Source organism: Vicia villosa, linkage group LG3 (genome assembly GCF_029867415.1).
Source record: "Vicia villosa cultivar HV-30 ecotype Madison, WI linkage group LG3, Vvil1.0, whole genome shotgun sequence".
NCBI classification, from domain to species: domain Eukaryota; kingdom Viridiplantae; phylum Streptophyta; class Magnoliopsida; order Fabales; family Fabaceae; genus Vicia; species Vicia villosa.
The window spans coordinates 56,678,079-56,698,837 of record NC_081182.1 but is presented as its reverse complement, the minus strand read 5'-3'; the positions used below and the strand labels follow the sequence as shown (position 1 = coordinate 56,698,837).

Here is a 20,759-nt window from a genome sequence, read left to right as displayed (position 1 = left end):
ATCAATATAGTTACTAAACATCAAAATTATATTTCACTAAACACCAACATTCTTACTACACAATTCAATATAGAGTTTTTTTTCCTTTTTGTCTTATGTTTTTTTGTCTTCTTCCCGGCTTCTTTCTCGATCTTGTCTACGACCTCTTCAGCTTCTTTCTCAAGGTCATGTGCCATAGAATATTCTACCTCTTCTTCACCCAAGTTCGGGGCTGACTTCTTTGTCTTCAGCTTTTTTTTGTTCTTCTCGGCTTCTTTCTCGAGGTCATCTGCCATAGCACATGCTGCCTCTTCTTCAGCCAAGTTCAGGGCTAACTTTGTCAAGTTTCCAAGCAGCTCATTGTCTTCACGCTTCAAGATGTCTAGCAGCACTTTTACTCTTTGAATCTCCATGAAATCATCTTGCTCTTCATTTGTCATCATATCCCAATGCTTAAAAAAATCCCAAATTGCAGCTTGCTTGCTATCCCATTTCTCAATATATGTGAGAACAAATAGCCCGCATGATTTCCTATCATGTTGTAAAGGCAATTTCACATCCTCCCAACTCCATTCACTAAAGTCTATTGGTTCATTTCTCTTAGCATTTATCAACTCCATCCCATATCTCACTTTCCACTTCCCCCAGTTGTCCCATTCATCTTCTTTTCGAAATGTGAACCTTTCACAACTATTCAGAAATCTGAACCTCTGTTCTTTGAAATCGATCACATATGCAGCATAGTGACTCATAAACTGGGAAAAACCACTGTAATGATGAAAATAAATCATGAGTACAATAATCAACATGGAACTCAATACTATCCCACTCTCTAGCTAACCTTGTAATTAATCAAAACAGATTACTCAATATGATCAACATATTACTTAAACATTATTGAATATTATCCTACATATTGTTCAATACTAGCACAAATATTAAACAAAAATGTACTTACATATTCAGTATTTTCGATGTCTATGTCATTAAAATCCATATATTTGAGCTGTCTTATTAAATCTTCTGCATACTCAGCCACTACATGGGCTTCTCTATGATCCTTTTTGCGTCTAGTGATCTTGACGCCATGGTCAAACTATGTGCAAATAATTATAACAAAATACATTTAATATGGGAATTTAAACAATTAAGATATTGTAAATTTAGTTAATTAAAACTAATCAATATGTGATACTTACTTCATATGTAATAGGGAATATGAAGCTTTTCATCTTTCCTTTCATCATCTCTTTTTTATTCAAGAAACTAAAATAGTTTTCAGTGACACCCCCCTCTAACTTACAATCCTTCTTGAGACAAAATAAGGATCCCCTGTTAAGGTTTTCTACCATCTTGCATTTGTCTTGGAACAATACCTCCCTTCATGTTAAAATCATTATCAATTAGAGATGAAATATAAAGAATCTCATTTAAAAATTGAAGTTAAAAAAAAATATTAAATGGCTGGAATTAAAAAATCAACGTACATATCTCCTCCATTTACTTCTGCCAATGTCCAGGCATATTTGACCAATTGTGTGTCTTCCTCACTCAATTTTGCCTTCTTCATTTGCATTACATATGGGGATCTAAAGTACTGTGACAACGCTGAGATCCTTTTTGGAAGCGGAAACTGTTCATTTTGTGGTACGTTCTCCATAAGTGTGTATGTTACCACCTCAGGTGGTGACTTTCTACTTTCTTCCATTGGTAATACTACTTCCAATGATATAGGAGTACTGAATCCTAGATCAAAAGAAGGTTGACCCCAATCAGAATCATTCATCTCCCCTGTATCACCATGCTTCTCTTGACTTTCTTTTTCAGGCTGATTTGCATCATCTTCTTTTTCAGGTTGTTCTACATCATCCTCTTTATCAACTAAATTTGCAGCTTGTTCTTCATTCCCATGATCTGAATCATCATCCTTGTCTTCACTCTCAACCAATTCAGGACTTACATTTCTAGGCTCATGTGCATCATCCTCTTTATCTCCAACTTCTTTTCCCGTCTCAGAATGATGCTCCTTGTCTCCAACTTCTTTTCCTTTTCTCATTGAAGACTCAACTTCCTCTGCCTGTTTGACCCAATAAGTCTTCCAATTTGCCCAAAACTTCAGCTTTTCATCACAAATCTTTATTTGTTTTTTAGCCTGCAATGTACATAAAACCACTCAAATGAATAGCCACATATTACTCAAACTAAGCATGTATAGCCACATATTAAACATGTACTCTCAAACTGTAATACTGAATACTAAAATAACAATGAATAGCCATATATTACACAATACTAAATACTCAAATAACAATGAATGGCCATATATTATGCAATACTCAAGGCCATATATTACGCATTACTCAATACTCAATACTGCTAATATATTACACTACTAAATTTGAATATTGAGTATTTCATTCAGATATACCTCTTCTAATGCGTAGTCATGTGGAGCCAAATGAGCCTCCATCATTTCATCATCCACATTTTGTGTCTTTCGCTTTTTCCCTTTTCTTTGGATCACTTTCTCTCTACTACGTTTTGCAGTATCGACAATTTTGGCATGCATCACTTCATCATCCATGTCTTTTTCTGCTCTACTACTTTCTGGAACATCACAATCTTTTTTATCAAGAACGATCACCTTGTTGAAACCTCCCTTCTCCTTTATTTTCTTCAACTCCAAGCTCACAATGTCATCCTCCCATTTACTACAACTTGGTGGTTTTTCAACTATTTTCTTCTTTTTGGTTGTTTGCACCATATATAAAAAATGTACCTACAATGAAGATATTAAACCTGATTATTAAATAAAATTTAAAGAGGATACATTCAATGATAACAATATTTTAATAGATTACATACTAGAAGAAAGTGGAAGTCTGCTTTCCCAGAACATGCATCTTTCTTAATCCCTCCATTGGCATGTTGAATTAAGTGTTGGCACCAGTTGTAGTTACTAACTTTCTTTACTTCGCTCAATATTGTAGCATAGTTCAAACTAACCAAATATGAAGTAGTTGGACAAAGAATGGTTCCGATAGCCAATAATGTAAAACCTTTTGCCCAAGCTTTGTTCTTTGTGATTTCAACCTTTCATACAAAACATTGGTATGTATGTTGATCATACTATCATAAGTCTCCCCTATGTACCCGAGCTGCTCCTTAAATTTCTTCAACTTTTCTTTATTTGATTTGTCAACCTTTTCCAAATCAATTATCTTCTTACCTCTTGGCAAATCATATACCCTCTTCACATCTTCCTCTCCAACAGTAATCCTTGCATTTTCATTGACAACCATTCCCCTATCTTTGTCAAAGTTATTTAAAATCTAGCTTACAAATACCCCCGGGATAATGGTGATGTTCAGTTTCAACAATCCGCCAAATCCACATTCCTTAATATAATTCTCTTTCTTAATACAATCTTCTTTCTTACTAGGATCTTTCTTTCCCTCGTTCAACAACTAAACTAATTCTGTCAGCTTCTTAGGAAAACACCTATGCAATATCCTTGATGAAGTTTTTTTGCTTTTCTTATTTCTCATATCAGCAATTTCATCCTCTTCCTCTCCTGTGCTAACTGCATTAGTACGATCATTTAAGTCTTCCTCTTCTGTTGTCTCAAAATCTTCTAAATGGTCATTGTTGCCAATTCTTGCCGCAGATCTTGTTTTCATATCTGTCCATACAACATATTACTCAATAGCAAGAACAGAAAGTAAGGAACAAAACATACTCAATATTACCAACATATTACTCAAATCCAAAAACAGATTATTCAAATCCTTACTTCTAGGAACTTAAACGCTGGATATTTAAAACTATTTGTTTGGCCTTAAGATTTTAACATTAGTATCCAACACCAAACATCAACTGAAGTGCGAATTTGAGTTTATAATTTCTCAATCAAGAAATTAAAAGGCTAACAACATGTCAATCAACCAATATGCATTAATATCTGAAATGTGAAATATAGATTGCATAAAGAGTGCAGATCAAACAATTATTTCAACACCACTCAGTTGATGTCACATGATAATATTACAATGGAGATCTTCATCCTAGCTACATACACAGAAACATATTACTCAAATCTAGAAACATATTACTGAAATCCAACACATACTACTCTAAGTCATTATAAATTACACTAAGATATCATGCATTACTCAAGACCTACTACAGATTATTCAATTTCTGTGTCACATTACTCAATTTTATGACACATAAGCTATCATAAATTACTCTAATCTATCATACATTACTTATGACCTACTACATATTACTCAATTTCTATTTCACAGTACTCAATGTTATGATTCAATACTGATTATTCAATACAAACCACATATTAATCAAAACATAACATTCATTACTCAACCATGTATATTACTCAATCTTGCCTGCTACAAATAGTGCTCAAAGTAGACCACTTATTACTCGATATATATTACTCTATTTCATACATATTACTCAAATTAGTCTATTAATAACTCAGCAAGTTACATATCAACATGCATTACCTAAACAAGTTAATCAATCAAATTACTCAATATTACTCAAATAATTGATTTAGAATAAACATTCAGAGACTTATAATTTCAACAATTGAAACAAAATCGTGACCTAATCTGACCTAATCGTAGTAACTCAAACACAAATTGAAACAAAATTGTGACCTAATCGTAGTAACTCAAACACAAATTGAAACAAAATCGTGACCTAATCTGGCTTAATCGTAAGAAAGTGTTAATCTTACCTAGATGATTTTGAAGAAATAGTTGTGGATGACGATGATGAAGGTCCTGCGATGGCGATGGTGAATGTCCTGCGATGGTGATGGTGAAGGTGCTGCGATGGTGCTGGCGGCGAGAGAGAGAGAGAGAGAGAGAGAGAGAGAGAGATTGTTGGGTCAGGTTTCCGAAGCTCCAAAATCGTGTGTGTGTGTGTGTGTGTGAGAGAGAGAGAGAGAGAGAGAGAGAGAGAGAGAATGAGATTAGGACAAATTAGGCTTCCTCTTTAGCAATTGTCTTATATATGCCTAATTTTCACTGTTAGATTAAGATGTTGATCCAAGGGTCCATAATAATCTATGCATGATGCATAGATTTTTATCAATGCACAGTAACTCGACCCCCTACGGAACATTCTAAATTCCAACTTTTTTAACAAAAATGGAACAACAAATTATTGTGTAATTTATACTATGTATTCTTTTAGTGTTCTATTTTCCATTGCCTTAGGGTTTAGGGTTTAAAAAAATAAACATTAAATTATAGTGCATTTTATGTATGTATACGATGTATTTTTTTGGTGTACTATTTTTCATTGCCTTAGATTTATGGTTTAGGGTTTATGGTTTTAAAAAATGGAACATCAAAATATAATAAAATATTTCGCAGGCACATCTACAGAACACTCTATTTATAACACGATCTACTGGACTAAAATAATTTGAATTTTCCCAACGTTCATTATGTTTTTTACGCTTCTGTAGATGTACCTACAGAATTTTTTTTTTTTTAATAAAAGTGCTTCCAAATATAGATCTACGAAAGTAAAAGGACATTTTTAACGTGGCACATAAGAAATCGAAGAGGTGAGTTAGAGTTTTTTTTTTATGTTGTGGAAAATAAAAAGTGATTTAGGAAGCGTTTGCTCCCTTCCATCAACCATCACTTTCCATATCATAAACATTGAACTAAATATATATAATATTAAATTTTTTTCCCTTTGTTTCATTTGTTCCAACCAAAAGAACTATTAGGCTAAGTTGTGATTGTGAGTTATGAGAGAAGGAAAAGGTAGAGTTTCAGGAAGAAATTTTTTAAAAAAATATATATATATAGATAAATCTTAACATTTTTTAAGGAATAATTTTGTATAAAATAATTAATAAAAGTTTGTAATTTACATATTATATTAGAATAATCATCTTGAATATTAAGAAGAAAGATCCATGAATATACAATATAAGTCAATTGCTTGAACTCTAGACTACCTTTTACTATATGGTAGAAGTCACCCAAAATAAGCCAATAAGTCAATTGAAATGGGCTTGGTCTATCTTAGGTGACCCGCTCGCTCACCCACCCTATGTGACTGATGAGGTGTCCTATCACTAACCAGTTATAAGAATTAGTTACATGGGAAAACCGTTGCCCCATTATCTGAAGAAGAGTCGGGAATCAAGTCTTCCTACGTTCCAAACACGTGATCGAAAAGATAGGGAAAGTGTTATTCTGACCATCCACCCCAGGCCTATGATGCTTTTTATATATACCTCATTCTTCTGATGGAGAAAGAGATATCCAATCTCTCTAGAAAAAATTATATACATATCTTCTATCAACTATGTGAATTAGCCCTTAAACACTATGAAACACTTTAATTTTTTAATAATTTATTAAAATATATTTTATCACGGTCATTCAACACAATCGTTATGATATTTTATCACGGTCATTCAACACAACTGTTGTGATATCCAATCAAGCAATCGATGTCATTAAAAAAATTTAATATTTGTAAGTCAAAGATTATGATGACTAGCTCTTATGAGAAATTAAAGCAAGAAAATCTTAAAGTTTTAAGGGTAAAACATAATTTTTTTACATGAGGATTTTTTAAAATTTGCTCACATGACAGTAGCAAAATACTTATTAACCCAACCCAATAATATATATAGAGGTCAATGGCCAGAAATAGTCAATTTCCTAAGATTTTATTATTGTTGTTATCTTTTATGTAAAAACCAAGCCACCAAATTTTATACTCTTCAACCCACATGAATTCTCAATGTTAGGCAAAGAGGAAATTATGATTTAAAAAAAATCTCAAATCATTATCAAAATCATTTAATTTAATCAATTAAATTCTCATTCCCTAAATTTCACAAGTTTAGAATAGAATACCTAAATATGAACAAATCATCTTAAACCCTTATCATAATCACGTTGAATAATCACATCTTACTCAATTTTTTTCTTTCTTGTTCGTGTGTTTTTCCCTTGTCCTTTTACCTTTTGAAACTAATGTGAACTGGTATGGTAAGTCCTCAGCGAGGCATCCGTCAAGGGGATTTCATGTCTCCTTAATGATCATTTGTTTTAGTAATAGAGAGAAATGCTCATAAGACTAATAGTATTCAATGGCATAGAGTTACAACCAAATTAATCGTATTCATTTTTTCTATTAAGCAATTTATGCTTTAGACGAATTTAAACCCTAGACATTGAAGGAAACACGTTCTCAAAATCTAAACTTTCACTACTAAACCATACACACGCAAACTTAATCGTATTTATAATGTCTATTTAAAAAATATATATTATAATTATTTTTACATTTATTTAAAATATATCATATAAAAAATTAATCATCGACAAACAAATATTTGTTTTGTACATAAATAGTATGTATAAGTGACTTGTAGTTTATAATAATAATTTTTTAAATTCTTAATATATTGAAAAACCTTAGTTTTTAATAACTGTTTAGGAATATAGCACATTTGTCTTTTATTAGTTACTTTATAGAAAAATATTAAAATTAAATTAATTAATTAATAATAAATAATTGTTCTATATAGATTATAAATTTTAATGACTCTCTAATAAAAAAATGTGATGTGATAAAAAGAAAACTAAGTTGACATATAATAATGTATCAGTTTTTAGAATAATTAATTTTTTTAACAAAATAAAAAATTAAATTAACAATAATTAGAGAGATGCCAACCATTTAAATCAAGTTAATTGGATAGTAAAGGATAGTATTGATGTATCGGACTGATTTACTACGGCCCAAGAATAAATACAAAGCCCACAATACGGGCCGGGTCTATTAACCCTAACTAGGCCCATCAACTGCAAGAAATAAGATACATTTATAAACCGAAAAACTCCTTCTAAACCCTAATCTTCTTCCTCTCTCAGCCTCTTCCGAAATCAATACTTCGCAGAAGAGTAGCCATGGTGAAGTACTCCCAAGAGGCCGACAATCCCACCAAATGTAAATCCCCTATGCATAAAATGCTATGTTATTCGATTTCTATTAGTATATACTATCAATGTTTGTGTATGATTTTCGGTTTGTTCAAATCAAATTTATATTGAAGTGTTGATTTTAGATTAATTTAACCTAATTCGTGATTCTCCGTTGTAATTGCAGCAACCAAGGCCAGAGGCGCTGACCTTAGGGTTCATTTCAAGGTACTTATTTCTGTGACCTTGTTGTTCATCGCTAGTAGTGAATTGAAAATGATAGATTGTTAAGTTTAGCAATAAAACGTGTCTAAAACTTGAGATTCTTTACCAATTTCATATTCTATATACAATAGTCACTAACTAGAATAGTTGATCTACAGAATTAGTATTTAAAAATTATAATTAATCAGTTAGCTGTTTATTTTAATTTTACTTGTTAGTTTGATTTAGATTTGTATGCTTGTTTGGTTTTTGCTATGTTGTATTAGAGATGTGAGTTTTTTTTTTTTTTTAAATTTCCTTTGCAGAACACTAGGGAAACCGCGTTTGCGATCAGGAAGTTGCCACTCAACAAAGCCAAAAGATATTTGGAAGATGTTTTGGCCCACAAACAGGCCATTCCTTTCCGACGCTTTTGTCGTGGTGTTGGGAGGACTGCCCAAGCCAAGAATAGGCATTCCAATGGGCAAGGACGTTGGCCTGCAAAGTCTGCTAAGTTTATTCTTGATTTGCTCAAGAATGCTGAGAGTAATGCTGAAGTATGTCTTTTGTATTTTGTGTTTGTAATTGAGTTTTGTATGATGTATATTACTTGCAGTTTGATAATTTTAACCAACTTTTTCAATAACATTCTTCTATTGATTTTCTACTTTTAGGTGAAAGGTTTGGATGTGGATGCTCTCTATGTTTCTCATATCCAGGTTAATCAAGCTCAAAAGCAAAGACGTCGTACTTACAGGGCTCATGGAAGAATCAATCGTATGTCGAGCCTTTCTTAGTCTCTGAATGAATTCTTCTTTATTGTTCTAATATTCTATTTCGTATATTTTTGTGTTTTTTTTTTCAGCCTACATGTCATCTCCATGCCACATTGAGCTTATATTATCTGAGAAGGAAGAGGCTGTCCAGAAAGAGGTATAGATTCGTTATTTTGATGTTAAAAATTGATTTATCCGCAGAAAACTTATTTGTTGTTATTCTTGTAGCCCGAGACCCAGTTGGCATCCAACAAGAAGAAGTCTCAAGCTCTTCGAAGTGGTGCTTCGTCTTAGATTGTTGTTGGAGCTAATAGTTGAGGGGCCTTCATTTCTAGATTATGTCATTTTTGTTGCACTTTCTTTGTTATGAGCTGTTTTTGAAGTATGAACAGCAGTTTTTGATTCATACACTATGGTTTATGTTAATTGACTTGCTTGTTATATTTGATGGTGCTAATTGCATGATTGATTTGAGTTTTATTTTCCTGGTCCGTGTCTTAAATATATGTAGCTGAGTTTGTATGCTTTTTCTTATTTCATTTGTGTTTAACGAGTTATGGGTTTTGTAGTTTACCTGTCAAGGGATATCTGAAATCCCTTTCTGATTGTTGCCATTCCTATTTTTTGTCATACTTAATTTTGTGAAAACCAGGGTTTAGTGTATGAACCACTAAACCAAATTGATGCCAAAACAAATTATATGCTGTATTTGATTCGCTAGTAACTTAATCAGAATCAGTTCTAAAGACTAATTTTTTTTCATAGTAGAACCAAATAATCACTATAATTTTTTGAATAGTTTAGTTGTCTGAGTTGAACGTTAGTGTAGCTATTCTTGTTTTGTTGTGCTGCAATGTTGGACTAGTTACTGTTGAAGTAGTTTGAATTGTTTGATTAAGTTTAGCTATTAGCTTTGGTCCATTTAATGAATCTCAATAGTGCAATGTATTGAGCAATGTTAAGTTAGTATTTTATAAAGTAGTTCTTTCAAAGGTTCTCTTTTGAAGTCTAAGTGGCTGGGTTTCATTATAGATTTTTGCAAATGTTCTATGGTTATGCGTTGAAAAAACTGATTTCGAATTAGTGCCGTTTGTTCATAACAGATTTTTCATAATAGATTTTAGATTTGTTACTGCCATTGTTTTTGTATGAGCGATTTCGAATTAGTGCTGTTTGTTCATAACAGAATTTTCATAATAGATTTGTTACTGCCATTGTTTTTGTATGAGCAAGATCAAATCAGAAAACGAACTTTAGGTATGAAAGCATCGAGGACCACATGGTCGCCTTCCACTTCCATTAGATCACCAACACTTGTTACATATATCTTTTCTAGAAAACCGACTGCTTCATTCTCTGACTCATCAACTTAGTTATAGACAAACTCCTTCATTCACTCACCAACTTAGTTATAGACGAAGCCAATGATTGAACCGTGTCACACATCTAATAAAGGAAAAACTTATAGCATCTCACATTATGTAAAAATGACTCATTTCTGTTGTCATCTCCAACTATCATCATATAAACTTCTTATTTCAATTCTTATAGTTCAAACCATCATGTCTTCCTTTCAAACTGCTTCGCCCTTACCGACCTCATCTTTGGGGATGTGGACCGTCATGAATATTTTATCCCAAACATATATGGTGTCAATGACCTTGGCCCATCGTGTTATCTTCATGTGGGAAGCCCATAAGATTTTAAATGGGATTCGACGAGTTATATTCGACACTCGCCATGTGGACAAAGTCGCCATATCACAAGACTTTCTCATAAGTGAATCATCCATCACGATCCTTGATAGAGTAGAGTCAGATTGATCAAGTTCGGTGAAATAGCCCATAAGACTCTGCACATCCTATTAGATTAAGGAAGACTATATAAATCTACATCAAAGACCCTATTAGATTAAGGAAGACTACATAAATCTACATCAAAGACTCGGTATGATTCATCAATTGTTCACAAATCAAAATTCTAAAGACCTTTCGCTTAACTATTTTAGACAAGGTCACTTAAATAAAATTATCTGGTATTAAACAAAATGATTACTGATTTTACCGGGATCAGAAAGTTTGTGGCCGACAGACGTCATAGGTTTGATGGTCCGGAAGGGGTGTACATGCAGACACTTCGATGCTACAGTAAGTATCAGCGTAGAGGTAGTGAGTTAAGGTTAAGAGTAGAATACCCGACCCTCCTATAGAGGAGGGTATTTATACTGAGTCCCCAGCATTGGACCAATGGTCTCTATTATGGGATGAATGTTCAAGACTATAATGGATGAATGCTAGGACTCCCACATGCAGGTGGGGGTGAGCAACACATGCTAACCATCTTGGGTTAGATGCTCTGCTCTTTCTGGAGGCGTGAGCGAATATGTCAGTTACGGGAGGCGAAACCATTTCGCTAGTCGCGCGAAGCGTTGGGAGGTAGTTGACGACTTGCTCCTCAAGTGAGGAGCATGTGGAGAACGTGTTCCACACTGATCCTAATAGATTAGGCCAGTGTTTTAGACTATCCTTGACGAGGACCTAGATTGGCGTAGTCCAACGATGGACCTGCCACAGACCCAGTTAAGAATAGGAGCCCCCAAGTCTTTGCTCGTAGGCTGAGGAGCCATGACTTAGAGTCCGTTCGTACGTCGAGGAGGATCGAAGGACTCTGCGCAAAGCGGGTTTTCATCCGGGTTCGGAATGACGAGCTTGCGTTGCCGTAAGTTAATAATTTATTCTTGGAGTATAAATATTTCTCCTTTAATTATATATATTTGCCAATTAAACTATTATCACTACTTCATCTAAAAATTTTAAAAGATAAATATAATTAACTTTAATATTCCTTTTTATATAGTGATGAAATAAATTATTATTATTGAAAATGAAAAGATTCGAAATTGATCTGTGATATTTTATTGAGTATATATTTTATTTTTCAACAAATAGGCATAGTTTTTTCCTCATATTATAATGGAATTATAGAAATAATTTATATTGATTGGACCAAAGTCTAAAGAATACGGTAATTTCCTTTTTTTCTCTTATTATTATTGGTGCGACCACGTCACCAGGACAAGAACTAATTCATCTCGTCGAAGCATAAAACCTCTTTTACCATACCCACAAGGTACTCACTTCTCGCATTATATTTTTCTGCATTTGATCAATACAACTCACCTTCTCCATCTCACTTCACGTTTCTCTCTTTCAAAGGTGACATTCTTCCTTCTTTACTTTCTCTCCAATTTTCAATTACTATCGTCCCACTTATTGGTCTGCAAAAAGGGTATTGTTTCTCTGTTTGGCGAAAATTGAACTCCATTTCGAAAATTTAGGTTTTTTTTTAGTTTATCTATATATCTAGGTATGTCATTTTCCGATTGTTGTATTGGTTATATTGGGAATTAGGGTTTTCATGTTACAGGTGTATTTTATTGTAGATCATATGAATCTAAACAATCCTTTTATGAATTTTTTAGGTTTTGAGTATAATTTATGTGGTGTTTGTTTCATGGATTTAAATTTTATTCCCAGGAATGTGAGTCAGGAAATCTCATATTCCCGCGTTTGTTTCAGGTTTTAATCAAATTATATTCGGGTACTTTTTGTAATGGAATAGCTAGATTAGTGGTTATGGTTGTTGTTATGTTGTTGTTATTGTTGTTGTTGCATTGACTTCTAGGGTTGTTTGCTAAGTATTTTTCCTTTAACTTTTTGCTTCATTAGATGGATTGGCAAGGGCAAAACCTAGCAGAGAAGTTAATGCAGATAATGTTGCTTGCATTTGCTGTGATTGCATTTGGAACGGGATACATTACGGCTTCTTTCCAGACGATGATCCTCATATATGCTGGTGGTGTGGTTCTCACCACATTGGTGACTGTTCCGAACTGGCCGTTCTTCAACCGCCATCCTCTCAAGTGGTTGGATCCAAGTGAGGTAGAAAAGCATCCAAAGCCACAACCATCTCCAATTGTGAATTCAAAGAAGAAACCCATTAAGAAGTAGGGCAAAGAACACATGTTAGTTATGGTATTTCCTTGAGTTAAAATTCCATGCTTTGACAGGGTCTTGTTTTACTGGATAACATTACAAAATTTACAATGTACTTTACTTTCTTGGACTGCAAAAATAGTAGCAATTTTATTTTTTAGGTATGATCTTGTCTTTTTCTCTTACCTTTGAATGTGGTATCTTTGATCTAAACCATGGTTTTGGTGTTACAATTGTGTTAAAGAAACAAATTTTTAAATCTCAAATATTGTGTTGATTAAAAGCCAGAAAGTTGCTTATCGGTTTGATCAATCTATATTTTGCAAAATATTATCCAATCACATGATAGTTATAATTTCATTGCCTTTTGGAAATAGAGTCAGCCTAACCTATTTCATAAGATCACATGTTAAGAATTTTAAAAATAAAAGTTGTGATAGAAAAACTAATTTTTAACACATGTTAAGAATTCTAAAACTTAATTTTGTTGCTTATTCGGAGTTGATTAAAAATTAGTGTGATGCAAGTTTTCCTCTGTTCTCTCATTTCTTCTGTTAGTTTAAACTCAAGAAGGTTGAACATTCTCACAGTACAACTCCAACCAGTGGTTTCACAATCTATTTTCAAATAAGCGTGTGCTTTTGATTTACTAAGGTACTTATTTGTTTTAGCTGAAACTTTGAAGAAATAAAATAGTAGGAGGGAGCGAAAGAGTAAATTCCAAAACAATGTCTTTTTTGGATGGAGTAAGAAAGTGAAAGCAAAGATTAATCTAAATATGGAGTCCACAAAAGAACTTCCCTCCAACCTTGAGAAGAAAGCTTAATCTTCTATGCTTTTTTTTCTTCATAATTTTCATAGATGACCTTCATATTAACTTCCATAGTATATATTGATGATCACAATCATTTCATACTTATATATCATTCTTTCTTTTTACTTTTTTTTTTTTTTTTTACTTTCACTCCTGTAAACAATAAAAAAACCCTGCTATTTTTCATTTACTTTTCGCTCTCTTTCTATATCATTCTTTCCTATTACTTTCTCTTTTCATCCAACAACAATCAAGCTTTGTCCCACTAAGTAAGACCAGTTATATGGATCAACTTACGCATAATATTTTATTCAAAATTATGCTTTTAACCAAATTTTAAACTCAAGGTCATTATTAATAACTTCTCTTATAGTCTTTTCATGTCTTCCTCTAGTTGTTTGATTTCTCTCTATCTGATCTACTCTCCTTGTCACAGAAACTACATGTCTTCTCTCTACATGCCAAAACCATCTAAGTCTATTTCCACCATCTTCTCTACTATAGGTGTCACCCAAACACTCTCTAATATTTTTATTTATAATCCTATATTTTCTCGTATTACAACACATCCAACACAACATCCTCATCTCTAATACACTTATTTTATTCTTGTGTTGATTCTTAAGCGACCAACATTTTGTTTCGTACAAAATTACAGATCTCAAACCAAAATCATGTGTTTCTAAAGCTCGTATCCAAGTCCCCAACCTCTCATTTAAATTTCCTTTTGATTCTCCAAACAGGACTATATCATGTGCAAAAAACATGCATCTCGATGCTAGCTCCTGGATGTGTTCCGCGAGTACATCCAAAATTAGGGTAGAACCTTTATGCAAACCTATTGTAATGGAGAAATCGTCTGTCTCTCCACCTTGTGTCCGCACGCTAGTCGACACCCCTGCATACATATCTTGAATAACTCAAATATATGCAATCCTAACCATTTTCTTCTCTAAGACTTTTCACAAAATATTTCTAGGCATTCTATCATACGCCTTTTCCAAGTTAATAAAAATTAAGTGCAAGTTTTGTTGGTCCATTCGATACTGCTCCATCACACATCGTAGTAGATATATCACTTTCATGGTTGACCTTCCAGTCATAACATCAAATTGATTCTCAGTGACTTGAGTCTCTTTTCTTGTTCTTCGTAAATCACTTTTTCTCATAACTTCATGGTATGACTCATAAGTTTAATCACTCAATAGTTTGTACAATTTTGTATATCTCCCCTGTTCTTAGAGATTGGAACTAAAGTGCTTTGTTTCCATTCATTTGAAATTTTCTTTGACCTCATAAGTTCATTAAAGAGTTTGATGAGCCACTGAATAGCTGTCTCTCCAAGAACTTTTAATATTTCAACCAGTATATTGTCTAGCACATTTGCCTTACTGTTACCCATCATTTTCAACACTTCCTTTACCTCTTGCTTTTCAATTCGACAGTGGTAATTATAGTTTCGGTCCTCTTCTCTAATATCGAGCATGCTAGAGTCCGGTGAGATATCACATCCTTCATTAAATAAATTGTAGAGATACGTCTTCCACCTATCCTTTATATCTTTTTCCTGAATCCAAATTTTACCTTTCATCTTTAACACACTTCACTTGATCCAAATCTTTTGTCTTTCTTTCTTTTCCCTTAGCAAGCCTATGTGTGTGTGTGTGTGTGTGTGTGTGTGTGTGTATATATATATATATTTCTCCCCCATTATTTTCTAACGATTGGTGTAATCCGTCAAAAACTTGGGTTCTTGCTTCAGTCACCGTCTTCTTGGTCTAATTCTTAGCTTTCTTATACTTTTCTTAGGTTTCAGCATTTTTACACCTAAACAATTCTTTAAAACAATCTTTTTTTACTCTAACTTTAATGTGAACATTTTCATTCCACCACCACGATTCTTTACCCCTACGACCAAAATTTCTTGATTCTTCCAACGTACCTTTAGCCACTTTTCTAATCTCTCAAGTCATCATATTTCACATATCGTTTGCATTTCCTTGTGGTTGTCCAAACTCTCCCTCCAAGATCTTGCATCAGAAACTGCCTTATTTTTCTCCAGTCAAATGTCACCACTTGTTGCTCTCTTCTTTACTCTTATATCTATAACCAATACTCTATGTTGGATAGTTAAGCTCTCTCCCGGAGTAACTTTAGAGTCCAAACAAATATTTCTTTCCGACTTCCTAAGTAAAAAGAAATCTATTTGAAATCATGTCACCCCACTTTTATATTTGATAAAATGCTCATCTTTTTTGCTAAACTAGGTATTTTCTATAGTAAGATCCAAGGCCGACGAAAACTCTAAGATGAATTTAACTTCCGCATCCGCCTTCCCTAGACCATACCCCCACCCCATGCAAGCTCTCAAAACCTATTGCTACATTCCTTACATGACCAATTAAACCCTCCTCCTAGAAAAACTTTTCTCCTTGGAATATATCCTAAAATAAGCCTTCTAAATCCTTCAAAAATTGTACACTAAGGTGTTCTGCTAACCCAACATATAGTGCAAATAACATTAAAGGTATCTTGTTTTACTACAAATTTCAAGACTATGATTCGATAGAACTTCATAAATACTTATGGTGAATCTTAAATCATATGCAATATAAATACTTCAAGACTATGAGAAAAGTTTTATGTATAAATACTTATGGTGAATCTTAAATCATATGCAATATAGAACTTCATAACAAAATATAAGAAATAACACATTTATTTTAAAAAAATCCAAATATAATTATTTGAAGTCATATTTTTTGTATTTTTCTAAAAATAAATGTGATAGAAAGATATAAAAATAATGAAGAAAATGAGAAAAAAACTAAATACAATTTATATTTAATTTAATTTTAAGAAAGACGTACTTTTAAAATAAAATAATTAAATAAAATAATTTATTTAAATTCATTTTTAAAAATAAGATTTTTGTTCTTATATTTTGTTACAGAGAAAATATTTAACAAAATAGGAGGTAAAAATTTGGATAAAGGTTAAAAAAATTATCCTCTATTAAATCATGAAATTATAAACTAATTAAAATATCAAAATGTTCTTTAATCAAAATATTTCATCTTTCATTCGTCATTCTCGTATGTTAATATTCATATTTATTAAAGATATCATAATAAATTTCACTCTATTGTTCTTTGTTAACCAAACATTATATATGACAAAAATAATGTGAGTATGTAAATAGATTTTCATGTGTTATTATGCCTAGTGTTTACTCTTCTGCGAACAAACAGACGTTAAACATGGAGAATGGTGATCATTATGCTAGGTGTATTTTGGTATTTTTCTTACATAAAATTAATAAATATTGCAAGCATCTAATACGTGGTGTATTTTTAAAATTTGTGAAATGAAATGTCATTAGCCGAACCATAAAGCGACCAGGTTCTCCTTTTAAGTTCGAGAGGGAGCACCAGATATACACAAATTTGTAAGCATCTCAAACGGTTTTACCTGTTACGACCAAGAACTGTCATATCAAAGGATATCTTGTGTTTTTGCTACGTTTGACCAAGATTATGCTCAGCCTGAAAATCTCACTTCCAAGTTCCTCAAGTCAAATAATCTTTTTGAAAATAGCTGGTCTAATCTAAAGCAATTGTATGACAAAAAAAAGTTATTGCTAAAAATTTATTTATATGCAATCAGCAAGGATAGTCATAATAGCTGGTCATAATCTCTACAGTGTGTTTGTTAATGTCATTTGCACAGACTCTTACAAGATTGAACACTGTTAATGTCATTTGCACAGACTCTTTACAAGATTGAACAAAAGTGACAGAAGATTCTGATCGAACCAAAAGAGAAGAGAGGTAATGGGAACTCAGTTGACCCGAATATACAAAGCTGATATTTACAATCACTTCTGGGGATTAATGAAAATTTAAGGGTTTTCATTCCTAAAGGCATTTAAAATGGGATCGTTCTCCCCGTCAAGCAAATTGTTCGTCATCATCATCATCATCCATATCATCTAAAATTGATTGGTTAGTCTTTTTTCGAGATTGTCTTCTATGCTTCTTAAGTTCCAAGCGAGGTTCTGCTTGCTGAGAACCCCTATCTCCTATTTTTAACCTGAAAATAGATGCATTAATAACCAAATACTGTGCTTATATTATATGGTAATTGATTTACTTTCTAATCTCATGTAAGTAAGCTATGCATTTACTTCTTGTTAGCATCATAATGTCCATGATCATAAAAACAGCTCAGAACATTTTATGAACAATATAAATATATAACAAATCCAAGAATTAAGTTCGTTGATCAAAGCATCCTGCTTTCCTATTAAAACTGAGAAGCATTGGTTTCCAATCACAAAGACAAATTGCTCATCATACCTTACATCACTTTCTCTTTTAGTTCCATATGTCCTCAGCTGGAACTCCTCTCTGATTCTAATCTCATCAAGAAGTTGAAAATAGAATGAATATCTTTCCCAATCCCCCTTCACAACGCAGCCAGGTTCACCAAGATGCAAGCAATTGTTAAACGAACATTTTGCTGGTTCATTTCCACCAAGCATTCTCCTGATCTGAACAGGGGGAAAAACAATTCAAACCAGAAAAACTGGTATACAATGGATATAGTTTGATATAAATTAAACATACTAACTTCAGGAAAAGTTTGAGCAAGAGATTGCTTTGTCACTTTCAGTAAACTAGGCTGGTTAAACCCGGGAGTATCAGCAAGATAACCCCCTCCAGTTAATGGAAGCAGAGAGACATGCCGAGTAGTATGCTTCCCCCTGCCACTTCTTGTTGAAACCTCTGCAACTCGCTGGTCTTCTAACCACTTGCTACCTAAAACCTGAGAAGCAATATGGGTACTCAGGTGAAACAAATACTAAAGCCATACGCAAAGTAAAAGACATAAAAAGTCAAGAGAAAGAAACACACAGGTTCAAACCAATTCTCCCCATCTGCAGTATCACAAGTACGATGATTGCTTCTAAGAGCGTTGATTAAACTAGACTTCCCAACTCCACTAGGACCCACAATCACTGTTGTTTGATCTCTCAATTGGAATGCAAGAAGATCAAGGTTTAGTCCAGATTTAACACTGCAAAAAACTGGCTGGTATCCCCAGTCATGAAACCTAGCCTTCCAGGAATCCAAGGTCTACAAGAGTGAAAGCAATTACTTCACATCAAAAGATAACCACAGTTGGATTCCAAGTTAGAAACATAAGAAACAAAAACTACAGTATTTTCATAAGTCAAACACAACCAAATATTGAGTGAAGCATTTTCGTAAAAGGTCAACACTCAATCAAAATTCAAATGGATCTTTTCATGATAAATGTGTAGTTGAAAACTTCTTAGGAATTGATTGAGAACTGCAACTTCAATCGGAATGCAGGTTTATCCATTGGATATCCATTGCACTCGGAATGCAGGGGTTTATCCCCTATACGCTAAACTAAAATAATCCAATGAGGCTGAATATTTTAAATGATAATTTCAATTAAATTGAAATCAGCTTCTGTCCCTCGCATTTTAAGAAGCTCATTCATGTAAGTTATCTAGCACACCTACAAAGTCATAAAAACAACTTTTTCAAAGAACTAACTAAGCTCGTATTGCCATTGAATAAACCCCTGATTGGATTGACTTAATTGAACTTATCAACTCACATAAACAATTGTGTAACTGTCTGGGATGTCCATAAATAAGTTGCTTTCATCTTATTTTCGTAAGTTTGACATAGCTTAAATTTTCTTATAAAATAGCTTATACATGAGTACTTACTTATATGATAACTGTATAATTAAGTTGTTTATCCAAAAAGTCTTAACCCTTGCTAGCTAAAAACAAATCCAAACTTCGTCCAATCTAACCTAAAGCTTTTTTTTTTTAATCTAAGAAGACTATACTAATTAAGAACACATAATCATAATCACAAATTCACAATGCCATTATAGCAAGATAGCAAACCTCTTTATCCACAAGCTCAGTCTTGTTAAGAGCTAGAGTGAGAGGAATCCCAGTGGACTCAGCTTCAACCAAAAACCTTGTAAGCGTAAACGTCTCAAGCTTCGGTTGATCAAGCGAGAATAGAACCAGTAAATGGTCCACATTAGCCACAGGAGGGTCAAGCATTTCAGAATTTCTCTGAAACACGTTCTCAATCATGCCCCTACGATCCACCCAATCAACAGAACCTACTATAACCCTATCCCCAACCATAACCCTACGCTTTATCTTCTTCAGCAACGCCCTCACAACGCACAGAAGTTCTACCCCTCCGGAAGATTCTTCGGGGACTGATTGGACGACTACGCGCATGAAATTGGCCTGGGAGGAAGCGACGATGCCGACGGCTTGGGATTCTGAGAGAGGAGGGTGGTCTTCGCGGGAGAGGATGGGAGCGAGAGATGAGAAATTTTTCAATGTGTGTTTCGCTTTCAGGAGATTCTTGTTTGGGGAGTATTGCTTAGGCTTTTGTTGTCTGGCGGCGGAAATTGGGAAGAAACTGAAGCGCCGGAGAAGTTGAGGGGTGGCGGTGGCCACCAAGCGGTGGTGGCGGATGATGGAGAATGATGCGAGCGACATGTGTGTGTGTGAGAGAGAGAGAGAGAGAGAGAGAGAGAGAGAGAGAGAGAGTGTTAGTTGAACTGCGTATCGAAATTTCAAAGCTAATACGAAGCAGTTTTTTATTCTTTCGTTTTGTTTATCGAATTTTCTGTTTTGAGCTCATTTCTAAGTGTGAGGAGTAATATAAGAGAGATAGAGAGTAGTATGAATTTTCCTCCATATAGTCGATGTTGAACATAGAATAAATTTTAAATGTTACTAATAGTTAATGTAACAAGGTTTGTGGTGTTTAGTGTTTATGGTAAATTATGAGTCAAGTCTTTTGTTCTTTTGATGAATTCCTTATGAGTAAAGACTTAAGCGTGAGATCTAAAAGATTAAAATACTTAAGCGAATATGAGTAAAGACTTAAACATGACGTATGAAAGACTAAAATGCTTAAGTAAAGGG

At 33.5% G+C, this 20,759-nt stretch overlaps 2 protein-coding genes and 1 pseudogene across 3 annotated transcripts; 2 read left to right on the top strand and 1 right to left on the bottom strand.

Annotated features, from left to right (window-relative positions):
* The first annotated feature begins 7,877 nt into the window (after window positions 1–7,877).
* Window positions 7,878–9,427, top strand: LOC131655819 (large ribosomal subunit protein uL22y-like). Its single transcript, XM_058925628.1, has 6 exons — window positions 7,878–7,995; window positions 8,155–8,195; window positions 8,498–8,728; window positions 8,846–8,948; window positions 9,037–9,104; window positions 9,176–9,427. The coding sequence occupies exons 1-6, from the start codon at window positions 7,956–7,958 to the stop codon at window positions 9,239–9,241; spliced, it is 549 nt and encodes a 182-aa protein (XP_058781611.1). The 5' UTR covers window positions 7,878–7,955; the 3' UTR covers window positions 9,242–9,427.
* A 2,581-nt stretch (window positions 9,428–12,008) lies between these two features.
* Window positions 12,009–13,102, top strand: LOC131655818 (signal peptidase complex subunit 1-like). Of its 2 annotated transcripts, none has more exons than XM_058925626.1 (2): window positions 12,009–12,162; window positions 12,676–13,102. In XM_058925626.1, the coding sequence occupies exon 2, from the start codon at window positions 12,676–12,678 to the stop codon at window positions 12,955–12,957; it is 282 nt and encodes a 93-aa protein (XP_058781609.1). In that variant the 5' UTR covers window positions 12,009–12,162; the 3' UTR covers window positions 12,958–13,102. The 2 variants fall into 2 exon arrangements, with proteins under 2 accessions (XP_058781609.1, XP_058781610.1); XM_058925627.1 differs by having other exon boundaries at window positions 12,054–12,076.
* Window positions 13,103–17,403: 4,301 nt separating this feature from the next.
* Window positions 17,404–20,499, bottom strand: LOC131661524 (small ribosomal subunit biogenesis GTPase RsgA 1, mitochondrial-like; annotated as a pseudogene).
* Between the last annotated feature and the right edge of the window lie 260 nt (window positions 20,500–20,759).

Excerpts from the sequence above, each read along its gene's own strand:
- LOC131655819 (XM_058925628.1), top strand. The coding sequence starts at position 7,956 with ATGGTGAAGTACTCCCAAGAGGCCGACAATCCCACCAAAT. Across the intron at positions 7,996-8,154 it reads GGCCGACAATCCCACCAAAT|CAACCAAGGCCAGAGGCGCT; the intron begins GTAAATCCCCTA and ends TTGTAATTGCAG. Across the intron at positions 9,105-9,175 it reads AAGAGGCTGTCCAGAAAGAG|CCCGAGACCCAGTTGGCATC; the intron begins GTATAGATTCGT and ends TTATTCTTGTAG.
- LOC131655818 (XM_058925626.1), top strand. The coding sequence starts at position 12,676 with ATGGATTGGCAAGGGCAAAACCTAGCAGAGAAGTTAATGCAGATAATG.